Source organism: Erythranthe guttata, chromosome 7 (genome assembly GCF_056151865.1).
Source record: "Erythranthe guttata isolate IM_541 chromosome 7, IM_541, whole genome shotgun sequence".
Taxonomy (NCBI): Eukaryota; Viridiplantae; Streptophyta; class Magnoliopsida; order Lamiales; family Phrymaceae; genus Erythranthe; species Erythranthe guttata.
This window is the reverse complement of record NC_142539.1, coordinates 14,511,644-14,529,128: the sequence shown is the minus strand read 5'-3', so window position 1 is coordinate 14,529,128 and position 17,485 is coordinate 14,511,644. Positions and strand designations below refer to the sequence as shown.

The 17,485-nt window shown below is 35.9% G+C and overlaps 3 protein-coding genes across 4 annotated transcripts; 1 reads left to right on the top strand and 2 right to left on the bottom strand.

Moving 5' to 3' along the window:
- The first annotated feature begins 503 nt into the window (after nt 1-503).
- Nucleotides 504-4,453, top strand: LOC105950593 (putative disease resistance protein RGA4). The gene is made up of 2 exons (XM_088821028.1): nt 504-4,270; nt 4,370-4,453. The coding sequence occupies exon 1, from the start codon at nt 642-644 to the stop codon at nt 4,266-4,268; it is 3,627 nt and encodes a 1,208-aa protein (XP_088677154.1). The 5' UTR covers nt 504-641; the 3' UTR covers nt 4,269-4,270; nt 4,370-4,453.
- A 532-nt stretch (nt 4,454-4,985) lies between these two features.
- LOC105950626 (uncharacterized) lies at nt 4,986-8,056 on the bottom strand. Of its 2 annotated transcripts, none has more exons than XM_012973996.2 (4): nt 6,975-7,693; nt 6,765-6,857; nt 6,574-6,666; nt 4,986-5,411 (listed from the first exon to the last, which is right to left on the bottom strand). In XM_012973996.2, the coding sequence occupies exons 1-4, from the start codon at nt 7,078-7,080 to the stop codon at nt 5,326-5,328; spliced, it is 378 nt and encodes a 125-aa protein (XP_012829450.1). In that variant the 5' UTR covers nt 7,081-7,693; the 3' UTR covers nt 4,986-5,325. The 2 variants fall into 2 exon arrangements, with proteins under 2 accessions (XP_012829450.1, XP_088677155.1); XM_088821029.1 differs by lacking the exon at nt 4,986-5,411 and adding an exon at nt 5,425-6,543 and having other exon boundaries at nt 6,618-6,666; nt 6,975-8,056.
- Nucleotides 8,057-10,828: 2,772 nt separating this feature from the next.
- On the bottom strand, nt 10,829-13,644 carry LOC105950621 (UDP-glycosyltransferase 74F2). The gene is made up of 2 exons (XM_012973991.2): nt 12,920-13,644; nt 10,829-11,832 (listed from the first exon to the last, which is right to left on the bottom strand). Exons 1-2 carry the CDS (start codon nt 13,577-13,579, stop codon nt 11,125-11,127), a joined length of 1,368 nt encoding a protein of 455 aa, XP_012829445.2. The 5' UTR covers nt 13,580-13,644; the 3' UTR covers nt 10,829-11,124.
- Between the last annotated feature and the right edge of the window lie 3,841 nt (nt 13,645-17,485).

Here is a 17,485-nt window from a genome sequence, read left to right as displayed (position 1 = left end):
AGCTATTAAGTCACGCGGAAGGTTACGATTTTCTTTGACCGATCGTATTGTGTGACGACATCTCATATAATCACTTATTGATATGCCGCTTGTTCTTCGATTAGATCTAATAATTCCTCTTGGATTATTATTATTATTATTATTATTATTATTATTATTATTATTATTATTATTATTATTATTATTATTATTATTATTAACCATGCCCAGTGCGTTGCACCGGTGCCATTACGAAAGAGAAGAAAATATATATATATATATATATATATATATATATATATATATATATATATATATATATATATATATATATATTCGTTTTTGATAATTGTCCATCAAATATTTACATTGGATGCTGATAGAACTGTGTCAACAACCATAGTCCCACTCCCATCTTTATGAGTGGGACTTTATGGCATGTAGCAATAATTCATCGAATAATCTCACGTGGTTTGTTTGTGCGGTATTATATTATATGTTTCTTACTTGACCCAAAAAAAAAAGATTCCTATGGTTGGAAACAAGTGAAGGAAAAAAGAACTGCAAAGACTTCTCACCATTTGCAATTTGCTGAACAACTCCCTCCCTCTCTCTCTCTCTCTCTCTCTCTCTAAAAAAAACTAACATTCTCAAAGAAAACAATGGCGGCAGAAGCTGTGGGTGGAGTTGCCATTCAATTTCTGCTAGAGAAGCTGATATCAGTTTCTGCGGAGCAGATCAACCTCTATCGAGATTTCAATAAAGAATTGAAAAGGCTAAAAAGTTCTTTAACCATGATTCAAAGTTTCTTGAACGATGCGGAGAAGAAGCAAATCACCGACGAAACTGTCGAACGCTGGCTGCATAAGCTTGAAGGTGTGGCTTTCGATGCCGATAATGTCTTGGATGAGCTCCACTATCAACATCTCTCCAAGGAAATGAAGAAGAACAAGTGCCATTTTTTCTTCCCACATTGCATTCCCAATACGCATCGCCTAAAAATGGCACGTAAAATCAAGGATGTCCTTCAAAACTTGGAAGCGATCAACAAGGAGGCGACCGACTATGGCCTTCAAAAAGCAGTGGTGGGTGCATATGCTCCGGTTACTGGATCATCTGCAGGTTGGGAAACTGATGCATTCAATATCGATCCGATTTTTCTTGGAAGAGAAGGTGACGTGTCTGAAATAGTGAAGACGATGACTACTCTTCCAAATGATCAAGTACTCTCTATCCTCCCCATTGTCGGGATGGGAGGACTCGGAAAAACAACTGTAGCTCGGAACGTGCTCGATCATGAAGCCATAAAGGCTCATTTTGCTAAGCGTTTTTGGGTTCATGTCTCTCAAAACTTCGATGCCAAGATTCTTTTCAATAAGATTCTTACATCGTTAACAGGAACAAACGCCGCACTTGGAGATAAACAAGCAGTTCTGGAAAAGCTTCAAAAGGAGTTGGGAGCTCATAGATTTCTACTTGTTCTCGATGATGTTTGGAATGAAAATCATGAAATATGGGGTGATTTTATCAATTCGTTGAGAAAAATTACTTCTGCTACGGGAAATGGCATCGTTGTTACTACGCGAAGTGAAAATGTTGCTTCACTGGTGAAAACATTCCCTACTATGCACAAGCTAAATAACTTGTTAGAAAATGAGTGTTGGTCCATAATCAAAACAAAATCCTTCGGAGAAGGTGATATTCCATCAGAATTTGAGAGAATTGGTGTATCTATTGCAAAAAGATGCCAAGGTTTGCCATTGGCGGCCAAAGTGGTTGGGGGATTGTTGCGCGATAAGTCGATTGATGAGTGGATGTCGATTGATGAGAAATGGCTCTCAGATTTAAAAGATGAAAATCCAGTCTTCAAGATTTTGAAGCTGAGTTTTGATCATTTGTCGCCACCATCACTCAAAAAGTGCTTTGCATATTGTTCGATATATCCTAAAGGATATGACTTGGAAAGCAAACGCTTGGTTGAGCTTTGGATGGCAGAAGGATTTCTTGGAGGAAATGATGATATGGAGATTTTGGGCAACAAATTCTTTAATCGACTTTTAGAGAACTCCTTGTTGTTACAAGTTGAAAACACAAGTCGCTATAACATGCATGATCTTGTGCATGATCTAGCATCCTCTATTTTAAATTCAAGCGACCAAGTTCGGTACATGGGCCGGCAATCGTGTGCAAGCTTAAATGAACAAGCAACTTGGCTTCGTTCCTTATTGTCCAATGATAAAATATGCATTCTCATGTTCTCGAAGTTCAAATCACTGCATGTTTTAATTCTGATGGACAATTGTGTTGAAGAGTTGCCGAATTCGATCAAAGAGTTAATACATTTGAGATGTCTTGATGTCTCGGACACAGAACTTAAATGTTTGCCGGACTCTATTGGTGAACTTTATCACTTGCAGACATTAAGAGCATCTGATGACCTGGAGAAGCTGCCAAATACATTGAAGAACTTGATTGGCTTAAGACATCTCCTCATTCCTGGAATTGAATTACCTCCAGAGATGGGAAGATTAACTTCTCTTAGAACACTGCCGTACTTTGGAGTCGGCGATGAAAAGGGTTGTAGAATTAGTGAGCTCGAATGCTTGAAGAACCTGGAAGGAAAGCTGGAGATCTTTAATCTTGAGAAGGTGCATGACAAAGAAGAGGCTAAGAGAGCAGATTTATTACAAAAGCCAAAAATAGTTGAGTTAGTGCTTAAGTGGAGTAATAGAGAAGGTGGAAATGGCGATGAGAGTGTGTTGGAAGGCCTCCAACCCCACCCAAATTTAGAGAGCTTAAAGATTTGTGGATTTGGAGGAAGAAGTTTACCATCATGGTGTTCAAATATGCCGGGGCTTAATAAATTAATGGAGATAAGACTTGAAAGATGCAAAGAATGTGAACAAGTCCCAATGCTAGGGCACTTGCCACATTTGAAGAATCTTTATCTGGATGGTCTGGTGAATGTGAGATCCATAGGTTCCTCGTTTTACGGAATTGATGAAAAATGTGTTTCCTTTCCGGCACTTGAAATGCTCGAGTTGAGGGGAATGTCAGAGCTGACGGAGTGGTTACAAGCGGAATTGCGAAGTGCAGCACCTGAGAATGATCAACGACTTGTTGTCTTTCCTCGCCTCGAGTACTTGCAGATTATATATTGTAGGCAATTGAAGAGTGCTCCGAGTCACTTTCCATGTCTTAAAGAATTGCTGATTGATGGGGTGGAGAGCGAATTACCTTTGGTAAGTATATGTGGGATCAACTTAATCTCTCTTACAAAGCTCCATATTCACTCAATTGATGGATTGACGTGTCTCCCAAACTGCCTTTTCCGTAAAAATCAAAATCTTTCAATGTTGGTTATAAGCGGTTGTCGTAACTTAACGCATCTAGTTCCGTGCTTGGAAGGTGGAGGAACAGCTCTTAGGAATTTGGAGATATGGGACTGTCCGGAATTGAGAGAATTACCAGATGATCTACACACCCTCAGTGCTCTCGAGAATTTGGCGATTTACGGATGCTCAAAACTGAAGACAATACCATATCCATATGAAACACATAACGATGATGATGATGAGCAATTATTATTAGGCTTGAGTTGCCTTCGTCGATTGTTTATTGAATACTGCGATGAGCTGACCAATTTGCCAATTGAGTTATGTGCGGAGTCCCTGGAGAGTTTGACACTGAGAGGATTAATGAATTTAAGGATGACCATGGGAACGTTGATTGGGTATTGTATGCAGAAAATGCCTCGTCTCTCTGAGTTGAGAATTGTTGATGTTCCAACCACTAATAATCCATGGGAGATTGTTGGCTCTGTTACTCTCGGCAATTTGAGAGATTTAACAATCAGTTGTGATGAGTACTCAGTTTCAGCTGTTGATGCCATCTTGAAAGCATCAGCCAAATCTCTTCATAGATTAACATTGCTAGGGACAGAGCATAGTCGAGAACTACCTGGTCAGCTTCAACATCTCACTGCTCTTTCTGAGCTAGGCTTGTATGATTTTGGAGAGATGGAAGAATTGTCTGATTGGCTAATTGGGAACAACAACAACAACAACTTGTCCTCATCTTTGCAAATCTTACATCTATCCCGCTGCAAGAAGTTGCGATATCTGCCGTCTAAGGAAGCCATGCTACATCTCACCAAGTTATACATCTCGAATTGTCCGATGTTACATATAAAAGGTGGAGATAGCGATTATGGTTCTGAGTGGCCCAAGATATCCCATATCCCCTATGTCGTGTTGGATTGGGTTCAAATTCCAACTCATGCTCAGTAAATGTAACTATACTTATTACTGCATTATTGGATTTACCAGAATATTTTCTTTTTTTTCCTTTTCTTTTTCTATTGTATTTATTTTTCTTTTTGTTCTTGCAGCCTCCAAATTAAATTTGTTGCTTAAACAGAACAGGATGCTCAAGGCACATAAATATATAAATCTATTTCAAATTTATTTCGATACATATTGATTTTATTTTTATTTCATAGATTTAATTAGACACCCCTCCAGCAAAGTTTTAATTTAGGATTCGGTGCCAAACCAACATAATATTTCTTCTTCTTCTTTCTTGGGTTTACCACATTTTATTTGGTTTACATATTCATTGATCTTCTTTTTTACTATTTTCTTTAAAAATGTGGTCATTTCGTAATTTCTCATTTTTTTGATGAGTTATTAACCGAAATTGAGCATTTTTTATTAGAGTATATTATATTATAGAACTCTTGTAATATTATTTTTGTTGCACGTTGCCTCCTAAAAATGTTATTTTTATTGCACGTTTCTGAAACCGAAACTCGTAGCCATTCTAATATTGATTTAGCTTTTTGCATTAAGCAAAGAATCCTATCGAACACGACGTAAGTCTAATTCAACTTATTATATCTATCATAATAAATTTGAATTTGAAAAGGAACCAATCCACTTTAATTTCTCTAGATCCCGTTCGATCAGAAAAAAAAAAAAAAAAAAAAAAAAAAAAAACAGAATATAGCTTGTTACATCCATAATACGGGAAATATTCGATCCCAGAGTGAAAAGGCTTACAAGATAGCAAACAGCGAAATACGGAGTTTGTAGAATAATCCAGAAAATTGAATTATTAATAAAAAATTGTATCAGATGTTAAAATACATTATACATTTCATCAACATAGCAGATTTAAGGTAGAGATTCACAACTAGCAGTAACCTTAAGAGGGAATTTTCTATGAATAGTAAGTCCATCAGCTTCACACATATCCAAATCTTCTCCGCTCTCGCCACCTGGCATTTGTGTAAATTGTCTTCGGTTATGGTTGAAGTGGGTCCCGCTATGTTTTTCAGTTCGTGCTTCAGTTTTGCCATGGTGCCTTATGAGCTCGGATAACGTCCACTCTATGAATGTGTATGTTGTGTCGATTCCAGCAGCAAACATGTCCTGTTAGTAGATTATTATTAAAATAGTGATCATCTTGATGAGATAAAATACTTTAAATCGAATCATTTTCGAGTTCAATTTGCAGTCTCTCGCCATACAAAAGCATGAAGATTTCAATTGAGTCTATAAATTGAACCTCTTGTTCTAAGTTTCTAACTACAGTTAAACCTCTATAAATTAACACAGAGTCCGGACTAGCAAAATTCTATTAATTTAGCGAACTATTAAATTATCGAGTTAATACTTTAGTACATTTTTGCCGACTCGGGCCGAAAGAAATTATTATTTACGCAAGGTTATTAATTTATCGAGGTTCTTCTGTATATTGCATTTGCTACAAACACATAAAAGAAAGAAACTAAAAAAATAATATTAAAGGCAAATTACGGCAACCCCCTTTAACTAAGGTTAAACTACGAAAAAATCCCTCAAGTCGGTAAATTTAGGGGCATTCATTCAGTAAAATTGTACTCAACTTCGTTACGCAAAAATTTCATACCGTTTACCGTTCGGTTCGGTAAATAAATAACCGAATTACCAAAATTTTATTCAAAATATTTAAAAAATTGATTTAATTTTTTATTTTTTTAATTAATTTTAGTTTAAATACTAACTACATATATAAAATATATGGGTAACTAGCATTAAACCGCCTAAACTTTGCCCCTTTTCGCGGATTACCACCTCAACAAAGAAAAAAAAAACTCCGATCCCACCGAACTCAATAAGTTATGCCATGTTGCCATTTTTCACCCATTTGCAGGCCAAAATGACCGGAATTAAGTGGTGGTTGTAATTAGGGTAAATAGCATTAAACCACCTAAACTTTTTGAGTTTTTGCGGATCACCACCTGAACAATTTTTTTTTGCACAACTTCACCTATACTCAATTAATTGTGCCACTTTACCCTTTTTTGCCGGTTTGCAGGTCAAAATGACCGGTTCTCAACCCATGTGCGTCGCACATGACAAATCCAAGGCTATTGACGTCTTTTCCATTTTTAAAATTGAATAAATGTTAAATAGAATAAATAAAAAAAAAAAAAGAAAAAAAAGAAAAAAAAACAACAAAGGTCTTCGTCTTGTTGTTCACCAGCCCACCATAGCTACTACTGCTGCAATTTTATTTCCCCTAAAATTACAGAGAGGTCAGAATACATACCAAGAACGGAAGAAGGGGAATCAAAGTCGGAAAAGCCACCATACAAGCACGGAGATGATTCCTTCATCTTTGACACAGGCTCTTCATCATTCACTTTCCGTGCATCAATTTAATACAAAAAAAGGATATCTCATTTTCCTCAAACAAAAACGAAATTCTTAATTTAAATACATACAAGGAAATAAAAATACCTTGAACAGGCGGAGAAGGAGTACCGAAGTCAAATCGGGGAACATCGTCAAATCTCTCATTGGGCTTTACCGTTGATTGGATTACATCATCGACTAAGGTTTCCAAAAATCAAACGCCAAAAAAATAGAAATAAAAATTAGGGCAAGGATAAACTCGCGTATATAACTACAGATATGCATATATATACATGAGAAATTTTAAAATTTTACCTGGTTTTGGTTTGGGTTTATTAGGTTGAGAAGCAGAGAGGTCGACGAGATATCGGCTGTGAAGCTGATTGAGGCTCATCGCCGGCTTCCTATAGCCATCCGCCATTGACGATCTTCTGGTATTGTCAGAGTGGATTTTGGGCAAGGGTTTCCTCTTACTTTTGTTCTTCAGAGTGGTAGCCGTCCGCCATTGACGTCCACCACCACATCTTCTTCAGATCCGCCGCCATCTTGACTGAAATTGGACCTAAAATTAGGTCTAAAATGTTCATTTAATTTCCCCCTTTCCCCGATTGAGGTTATATGAACACTATTTTCTCTCGATTTCTTCCTCCGAATCGACTAGATCTTCTTCCAACGAATGGAGGATTACATGAGATTCTCACAATTGAGGCCGCCCCATGCCGCGACGAAGGTGTGCGGCGCTCGGCCGTGAGATCGGGTGTGCGGAGGTGGGCGGTGGGTGGTGAGATTGGTGCGACGGCAGTGGTAATCCTTGAAATTGCAGAAGCGAGAAAGTGTTTATGTCGGTGGTGGTTTGTTCGGAGTTTTCGGGCCATGGGTTCAAAATCCAGGCTGAGTTGCTGGGTACAAGATGACGTTTTACTTTTTCTTTTTATTTTTTTAATTATTCTATTTAAGAAAATTCCATTTCAAAAAACAAAAATAAAATAAAATAAATAAATTAAAATTAACATTTATTCCATTTTAAAATGGAAAAGACGTCAATAGCCTTGGATTTATCATGTGCAACGCACATGAGTTGAGAACCGGTCATTTTGACCTGCAAACCGGCAAAAAAGGGTAAAGTGGCACAATTAATTGAGTATAGGTGAAGTTGTGCAAAAAAAAATTGTTCAGGTGGTGATCCGCAAAAACTCAAAAAGTTTAGGTGGTTTAATGCTATTTACCCTTGTAATTATGCAAACATGAGGGATTTTTTCGTAATTTGTCTTACCTTAGAGGGTGGCCGTAATTTGCTCCAATAATAAAAAATCCAAGAACACATACATAACAAACTACAGAGGCACCCTGTTCCACTCAATCAAGAATTCAATTCAAGAACTGTAAAACGCAATGCAAACATTACCAAGATAAGAGCTTTGATCGAGCTTTCTTCAAGAACAAAACCACTCTCACCGTTCCTCCGAATATCGAGCAAAACATCGACAAAATCCTTCTCGTTTCAGCGAATTCCACCACTTTTCAAATGCTCCTCCACCACAAACTCCGAAAACTCATCGAGATTGTTAGAATCTATTTGGATTCTAATAAACAAGAGACGAGTAAAGACTTGTGCAACAAATCCTTATTTACCGTGAAACACAAAAGGGAAGTCTCATTGTTTAGTTTAATTCTTTAATTTGTCATTAATTGTTTTTTTATTTATTATGGAAGCCTATTAATATGAAATAGTCCAACAAATCTTGGACTTGTGCAAGACGTATGAAGAAGATTTGTTTCCTTGGTATTTTTATTAATATTATATTAATTGGTGAGGTGATAAGGGAAGTAGTGTTTTGATAAATCAAGAAGATATTTTATTATACGTAATATGAGAAGTCCTTTCCTGATGAAATTCTTGTCTTTCACGTGAATCAGGTTTCTCATAAGATGCAATATATAAGCAGCTTCTGGTGTTATTATTCGGATGTCCTTTTATCTAGAGAAGAGTTCAGAGAAAATATTTTTTTCCTCTCATTTTTATTGCTCCATCGTGATACATGATTTTCATAGAAAATATATCGGCTTCAAGGCTTTGTGGTGAAGACACCAAGATTCAACGAGTATCACAAGTTTGCTTCTTCAATACAAAAAGAAGAACGGTTCTTCAGGAGAGGGGCTTAAACAGATCTCGGGAGGAGATTGATCCGCCGACTGAAGGATTCAGTGTTGAAGGGAGTTCAACCGTGCGGAACAAGGGACGTGCTGCAAATTGAAGATTTACAATTCAGCGTAGTATACAAGAACGGCGTCAACAAAGATGGAGTCTTTGTATTTTGATTAAGTCCTAATATTGTATTCGTAAAACTAAAAATTAGTAAATTTCATTTGCAGGTCCCCGTGGATGTAGGGTACAATTGTATCCGAACCACATTAAATTTGTGTCTCGTTTATTTCTGTTTTTACGAACTGCTTAACGAACTGTTGCAACACTTCACGCAACAGTAACGAAAAACTGAATCTGATACAAATAATTTATATCTGCACGAAATAAATTCTAACAGAGATCTTCCTCGACTCCCCGAACTTTACGATTCATCCCATTAACATATTTAACCCAAACAAGCCAAGAAATGTAACTCCCCGATTTCGAAACCACCCAACAAAACCCCTAACCTCTCCAAAACATCCTTAAATCAATCACACGTTTTTCATTACACGAATTGTCTGATCTTCTCCAACATAACAGAAACCTCTTCCTCACGAACATTCCGAAAAGACTGAACTTTTTGAATCCTCAGAAGGTGATTGACGCAAATACCCTTCACGCGCCTCCAGTACTCGCCGTATGTTGAAAAGGCGATGTCTTTACAGTCGTAAATACCACGCGCCACGCTTGATTCGGGCCTGTTGGAGCAAATTGGGTCGTGGGTTTTGAGTATTTCTTCAGCTAAATCAGCTGATGAAACATTAAAGGGCCGTGTTTTCTTGATAGAGAGTGGAGGGTTTTGTGGGGGCGGAACCCTAATTAGTGGAGGTTTCCGATTACTGGAAGCTTCGGCGGCGACGGCTTGAGAGGGTTTTTGAGAGGTGGGCCGTTTTCTTTTTATGATTACGAAAATTATTGTGAAAAAGGAACAAGGGGAGAAGAAGAAATTTGGAAACATCCATGGGTTTTCTTGATCGTCAAAGGTGTAGGAAAACATTAATTTTTATGTCTGAAAATTGTGGAATGTGGATTTGTAAGTGTAAAATTGGTGAATTTTGAAGGAGAAATGGAGATGGAATCTTTTAATGATTGTGGGGATATTAGCTTTAACAACGGCAAGTGGGAAGTAGAGTTATAGCCCGATGGCTATAACTTAACTGGTTTCGGAGGTGGTAAGTTGGTATAAAAATAGGGGCGTGCTAAATCTCACACTAAAATTTACTAAATCCCACACATAAATTGAAAAAACACTCTCTCTATACTCATATTCTTTCTAACTTTTCTCTAAGATAATCTTATCAAAGTCACCCAAAATTCATTAATTTTTTACGTGAATAATCATAAAAAATGAGTTCAATTTTATTATTATCTATTCAATTTCATTAAGCATTTTTAATTATTCAAATTCATATAAATTCGATTTTTTTTTTCTCAAATTTCAATTTTATTTTAGTTTGAACACGTGAAGATTTTTCTCAAATTCGAACTTGAAATGCAAGGGATGTTTTTAGTGTGTGATTTTGTGGAAAAGTAACTAGGGCAAAAAGAATAAAGGTAGAGAAGGAGAATAGTTTCAGTTGTGTGCAGGATTTGGTAAAATTAGTGTCGGATTTAGCATTTCAGATAAAAATAATATGTTACATAAATATCATCAAGAAATTTGTTGAAACTCATTAACCATAAATTTGTATTAGGGGAAATTACAGTTTTCACCCCTCAAGTTTGCACTAATTTCACATTCGGTCCCTCGTGTTCATAAAAAAACACATTAGGTCCCTCATGTTTCAATAATTGAAAACTTTTGATCGTTTCCGTGAATTTACCGTTAGTCCGTTAGTTAAGCAAGTCATGGAACACGCTTGATTCCGTGAGTTTTAACGAAAAATTGACGAAAATGACTAAAAGTGTTGAATTTTTGATACATAAAGGACCAAATGTGTTTTTCGTAAACATGGGGACTAAATGTGAAATTGGTGCAAACTTGAGAGACAAAAATTGTATGTTTCCCATTTTTATTTCGTAGGCAGTGGCGAAACCATGATTTCGTAGACAGTGGCCGTAATTTGTCCCTCCCTCTATGTATTGGGGTGAGATTGTACAATCCCACATTTTTTTTTTTTGAGAAATACAATCCAACACTTTTAGATGACATTGTTATAACACATTAATTCACATACATAATCCCATCCTACAAACCAATCACACTTTATTAAGAACCTAGGAGTTGGTTTAACAATCCCACCATTTTCTTGAATCACATCTCAATTAAAAGATGAATCAAGAACACTCCAACTTAGAAATAAAAGCATCAATATTTAGGTCAGAAGTGCCACCCTCACTAACTGCCTCCTTAGCAGAACCCCTCCACTTAACACAATTCCTCTTCATCTCTTTCCCCTTCTCCCCTTCCATCACTTCCCTTACACAACTCTCAATTTCCTCTCTCCTCACAATACCATCTTCTTCGGAAACCCTAACCCTAATCCCCACTCCCCAAACGTCTTGCACGAGCTTAGCATCCGTCGTTTGATCCGTCCACTGCGGCATCACAACCTCGGTCGTCGAATTCCAACCGCCGTGCGAGAAGAAACAACCTACGGCTTCGTTCGACAGAACTTCCAGCTGCGGGCTCCAGTGCGCGAACAGTGCCCTTTCGGACGAGGCCCGGACGAAACCTTCCGGAAGCTTCTCTTCCTTGTCGGAAACCCTAATTACCCAAAGGAAGTTGAAATTGGTGTTGTTCAAGCCCCATGCAATCTCTTCCATTTGTGCTTTGGGGAGATTGTCCATGCTGCCGAACGCTATGTAGACGACCGATTTTGGTGGCTTTGTGTTTAGCCAATCGAGGATTGGTTGCGAGGGGTCCGATTGGAAGAGGTTTACGTCGTATTTGTCGTCGTTTTCGATACGGTTGTCCAAATAGAAAGATGGGAGTGTTGGTCCAATTGTTAGCATTGGACACACTTTTGTCATTGAATCCACAACCTGTCGTTGGAAGAAGAATTGGCAAACATTTACGTACATAAAAAATATGTAATAAAAAAATAGATTGATTTAATTTTCTATTTTTCTTAGTTGCCCCACTTTTCATACGTTGATAGTGATGCAGGCACAAATATTTCAAAAAAGACAAAGTTGATTGAGATATTCAAATTTTTACATCGATAATGATAAGAAGAGTCGTCTATGTCTTTCTCTATATATAATAATAATAATATTATTATTATTATTGCTGGGTAGAGCTTGTTACACATGGTTAGCCTACTATTTTTTACGTCTCTCGTATTGCAAATTTTTATACGAGGGTGTAAAGTTTGCCCAATGCACCTATATAATTAGCTGCCGGTTCCTTCATTAAAAAAAAAAAAAAAAAAAAAAAAATTTGGATAAAAGAGTCTTGATCTAAAATGTCCAATAGTATTAGTAGTTCATTGTTAAATATCCAAAACTATAAAATTAACATAAATTAATGTGGTATTATTTTTATCATTAATCCAAACTTGTAAATCCAACCCAGTTTTTTATACCAATTTGACCTAATTAAAAACACAACTCTAGTACTTTTTTGATGTTTAATTAGATAATGTAATTGTTACATATTATATTTGCTTTTCAAAATGAGACTATTTTATATATCATAATAATGGGAAAATTACAGTTTTCATCCCTCAAGTTTGCATCGATTTCACATTTGGTCCCCTTGTTCACTAAAAACGCATTTGGTCCCTCATGTTCCAATAATTTAACACTTTTGGTCATTCCGTCAGTTAAGGCAGTCATGGATAACGCTTGATTCCGTTAGTTTAACCGGAAAATTGACCGAAATGACTAAAAGTATTGAATTTTTAATTTAAACATAAGGGACCAAATGTGTTTTTTCTGAACATGGGGACCAAAATGTGAAATCAGTACAACCTTGAAGGACGAAAACTGTATTTTTCCCTCATAATAATTCTTAATTCAGTTAACAATGATCAAACCATTCATCATTAATTCAATATAATTATAAAAAAAAAAACTCTTTTATAAATTAAGTTAATTATAAAAGCATAAATATATTTAATTATATTACCTTCTCCTCCAACTTGTAAAACGTGTTGACAAGCACAAAATCAGCCTTGTCCACATTCGAGAACTGATTCAGCACCATCTCGAAGTAAGCCGGGTACGAACCACTCACGTGCGTGAACGACGGCAAGTCCGGCAACTCTAGCGCCGGCAGCCCCGGAATCTCCACCGGCGGCGGCGTCGCCACCGGGATATCCAACAATCCGCGGTGAACATAATAGTACACATAGTTCACCGCGCACGCCTGCGTGAAAAAACACGCCCCCGCGATACCGAATCTCCTCGCCACATCCAAAACCCAAGGCAAAAACGCATCGTAAACTATGCAATCTACGGGCAAATTTCGGTCTAGGTAAGATTTGATGAGATTTTCGAGGGTTCTCGAGCCCTCGATTTCCATACGATGTAGGTAATCGGAGACGCTCTCGGCTTGCCGGAAACCGCCGGCGTCGAAGCCGTCGGAGATGGAGGCGATATCGACGGAGTCGGATTTAGGGTTGATGGATTTGGAGATGAAGTTGGTGATGGTGAAGGTGGCTTTGGCTCCTTTGGAGACTAAGCGTTTGCAGAATTGGAGCATTGGGTTTACATGGCCTTGGCTTGGATAAGGTACACCCAAGATATGTACTCTATGTTCTTTTTTCTCCTTATCCATTTTCATCATTTTTCCTTTGAATATGCTATTTTTGAATAAATTCACACACACACATACATATGCATATATAGAGAGAGGTGGGTTTTTGTTTTTTTCTATATAGATAGATATATATGTGGATTAGAAAAAAATCAGTTTTCGTCCCTAAAGTTTGCACCGAATTCATATTTAGAAGATTCAGCATTTTTAGCCATTTTTAGCCATTTCAGTCAATTTTCCGTCAGTACTAACGGAATCATGAAGCGTGTGTCAATGACTGCCTTAACAGACGAACTAACAGTAAATTGATGGAAATGAACATAAGTGTTAAAGTAGGGCAAAATACAGTTTTGGTCCCTCATATTTGCACCGATTTCACATTTGGTCCTCTATGTTCACAAAAAAACACATTTGGTCCCTCATGTTTCAAAAATTCAACATTTTTAGTCATTTATGTTAATTTTTCGTTAGTACTAACGGAATCAAACGTGACCCATCCATGCCTTAACTGACGGATTAACGGTAGTGTTTTTTTGTGAACATGGGGACCAAATGTGAAATCAGTGTAAACTTAAGGGATGAAAATTGTAATATTTACCCGTTAAAGTATTGAAACATGAGGGACCTAATGTGTTTTTTTATGAACATGGGGGACCTGATGTGGAATCGGTGTAGACTTGAGGGAGGAAAATGTAATTTTCCCTATGTGGATGCATGGCCGTCACTCATATTGATTATTTATATATAGAAATATACATAAATTTGGTCCTTTGTGCTGGTATATGTTTAGGAATTTAGTCATCTAAGTTATCATAATTCAATTTTACATGCAATAACTTTATAAATTTAGTATTTTTGGTCCTATTTCACTTGAATTTTGATTCTTTCCCTGATTAATGATTTGAATAACGAACTCGTCGGAATCTGTTTATATGGAGACGCTTAAGAATTATAAATGTTTCTCTAATTTGGTTAATAAATTTGTCCTTCATGTACATGATCAAAGCTGTATGAAAACTAAATTAGATGTCAAATTTATAATTTTATTATAATTTATAGGAGGTTAAGTGTTATTTACCCAAAAGAAAAAATAAAAAATATAAATTCTAAAATATTAGGCCATTTGTATGATCTTAACGTAATAACTATATGGACCAAAAAAAGTTAATATCTTTTTTGGGAAAAACACAGTTTTAATCCCTTGAGATTGTCCTGATTTCACATTTGGTCCCTCATGTTCACAAAAATATATTTGATCTCTCATGTATCAATAATTCAACATTTGTAGTCATTTCTGTCATTTTTTTGTTAAAACTAACGAAATCAAGCATGTGTCTATCACCTACTTAACTGACGGCCTAATGGTGAATTGACAGAAATAACAAAAAATGTTAGATTATTGAAACATGAATGACAAAATGTGTGTTTTGTGAACATGAGGGACCAAATGTATATAAACTTGAGTGATGAAAATTGTAGTTAATTATACTTATCTTTTTTAAGTGTGACTTTTTATGAAAATAAAGTGATACAGGAGGAATTCTCCCAAAGTAGGGGTTCCCAATGCTATTCCTTTGTAAAATTGATGTGCGCCGTCTAAGTATAGTAACTAGTCCAACCACCGGTGGGGGAGGGGGCAGTGGCGAATACAGGATTTTTGCCAAGGGTGTTCGGAATTAAATATAGTAAAAAAGGTAAAAGTTTATGGGGGTCCGGGGGCAGCGCCCCCGATTTTTTTTTAATACTATACACATTAAATAATAAAAATATGTAATATTTTCAAATTTAAAGGGATTATTTTACAAATTTTGGGCTAATTTAGGAAATATTTAGACATAAAATTGGTGAAAATATTTAAGGAGTGGTAAGCATATTAAAGTTGCACGTGACAAAATGTGTATTTCATTAGCAGATTTTGAATTTTTAAAAAAAAAAAAAAATACCCACATAGTTGTAAATTTAGAAAATAATTGTAATAATGCATATATATATATATATATATATATATATATATATATATATATCAAATTAAGAATTTTGGAATAATTTAGATTATATAAAATATTAAAGGAATGGTAAATGAATTAAAGTTTCAAATAGCAAAATATATGTTTTATTAGGAGATTTTGATTTTTTGAAATATTCAAAAATACCCACATATTCAAAAAAAATTGAAAACAATTGAAATATTATATATATATATATATATATATATATATATATATATATATATATATATATATATATATATATATATATATATATATATATATATATATATATATATATATATATATATATATATATATATATATATAAAATTAAGAATTTTGGAATAATTTAGATTATATAAAATATTGAAACAAAAAAGATGGCTCATCAAAGTCTCGAACGTTGTACCTCTTTGAATTTGTAGGGAGTATTTACAGTTATACATTTACATTTACAGATGGTATTTATCAGCAAGTTATACATTTACAGTTATATAATATATGAATATATAGGGAATATTTTTTTTTCAAAATCAAGGGTGTGCAGTTGCACACCCTAGGACTACACTGGATACGCCACTAGGAGGGGGAGAGGGGTAGTTGGGTGGGGACCAGTGCGGTTATTTATCCCGAAGGTTGACCTCGTTATTTCTATATGCTACACTCAGTGAATGAAAATATATATGTGGATTTTTACCGCCAGTCTACTCACATTAATGTGGATTTGTGTGTGTTTGTGCATAAATGAATGGGAAAATTACAATTTTCGTCCTTCAAGTTTGCACCAATTTTACATTTGATCCCCGATGTTTACAAAAATACATTTGGTCCCTGATGTTTTCCAAAATTTAACATTTTTAGTCATTTCCGTCAATTTTCCGTTAGTACTAACGGAATCATGTGTGTTCCCGTCACTACTTTAACTGACGGACTAACGGTAAATTGATGGGAATGACCAAAAGAGTTATATTATTCAAACATGGGGAACCAAATGTGTTTTTTGTGAACATGAGGTACTAAATGTGGAATTGGTGCAAACTTGAGGGATGAAAACTGTAATTTTCCCATAAATGAATGGTATAGATCTGTCCGATGTGTTTTACTCGGTGTAGCATTAATATAAACCGAGATGACCTTGCTAATCATAGAGTGCGCCAACCTCTTTAATTTCCTTTTTTTTTACTTCTTTTATTTTTGTTGTTTTATATAATTGTTTTGCATATAAATATTTTTTTAATTATTAAAAGAGTGTTTGAATTCCCAGAGCCCTTGAAGAGTTGTCGTCAGATGCAAGAGCTCGTACAAGTTATGAACGTAAACCCTATCCCCAATGATTCCTTATGACCGTTCCAACTCCACAAGTTTTGTTGTGCGATTGTGATGTTCCAAATCCGTAAAGGCTCCAACGGTGAAATTAGGATTGGATGATTGTGGTGTTGCCTTAGTTCTCCTGATCAATTGGAAGATTCGAAAATGAAATTTAGAGGTAGGGTTTACGTTCGTAAAGAATTATATGTGAGTAGCGATTTGAAGATAGAAATAGAAAAAGAGAATAAAGTGTCACTCCACCTCATAATTAGACTGCCAAATGGACTAGGGGTCTATTCAAACTCGATTTTTACTGCCACATGTGCAATTCCGTCCAAGTTAACTGGGAAACTTGACGGCCGAACCAAAAGTGTCAAAAACTGGTAAGTTTGAGGACTAAAATCATGACAGTAAAAATTTAAGGACTAAAATCATTTTAGGCGACAAATGTAGGGACGAAAACTTCAAATTATCCCGCATTTTGATCTTAATTCTTAGATTTGACCCTCGTGTACCGCACTGAATACCGCACATACTTAGGGCATGTTTGATACCTCTGAATGACCGCTGAGTGACACCAATTTCAGATTCGGTCAATGGTCCCTTCATTCAGAGTGTTTGTTTTAGACATCTGAAC

Bases quoted from the DNA above. Each gene is read 5' to 3' on its own strand.
- LOC105950593 (XM_088821028.1), top strand. From the start codon at position 642: ATGGCGGCAGAAGCTGTGGGTGGAGTTGCCATTCAATTTCTGCTAGAG.
- LOC105950626 (XM_012973996.2), bottom strand. From the start codon at position 7,080: ATGGCGGATGGCTATAGGAAGCCGGCGATGAGCCTCAATCAGCTTCAC. The intron at 6,858-6,974 runs GTAAAATTTTAA...TGGAAACCTTAG, and splicing joins TAAACCCAAACCAAAACCAG to TCGATGATGTAATCCAATCA. The intron at 5,412-6,573 runs GTATGTATTCTG...ATCTACTAACAG, and splicing joins TTCCCCTTCTTCCGTTCTTG to GACATGTTTGCTGCTGGAAT.
- LOC105950621 (XM_012973991.2), bottom strand. From the start codon at position 13,579: ATGATGAAAATGGATAAGGAGAAAAAAGAACATAGAGTACATATCTTG. The intron at 11,833-12,919 runs GTAATATAATTA...TTCCAACGACAG, and splicing joins TTTACAAGTTGGAGGAGAAG to GTTGTGGATTCAATGACAAA.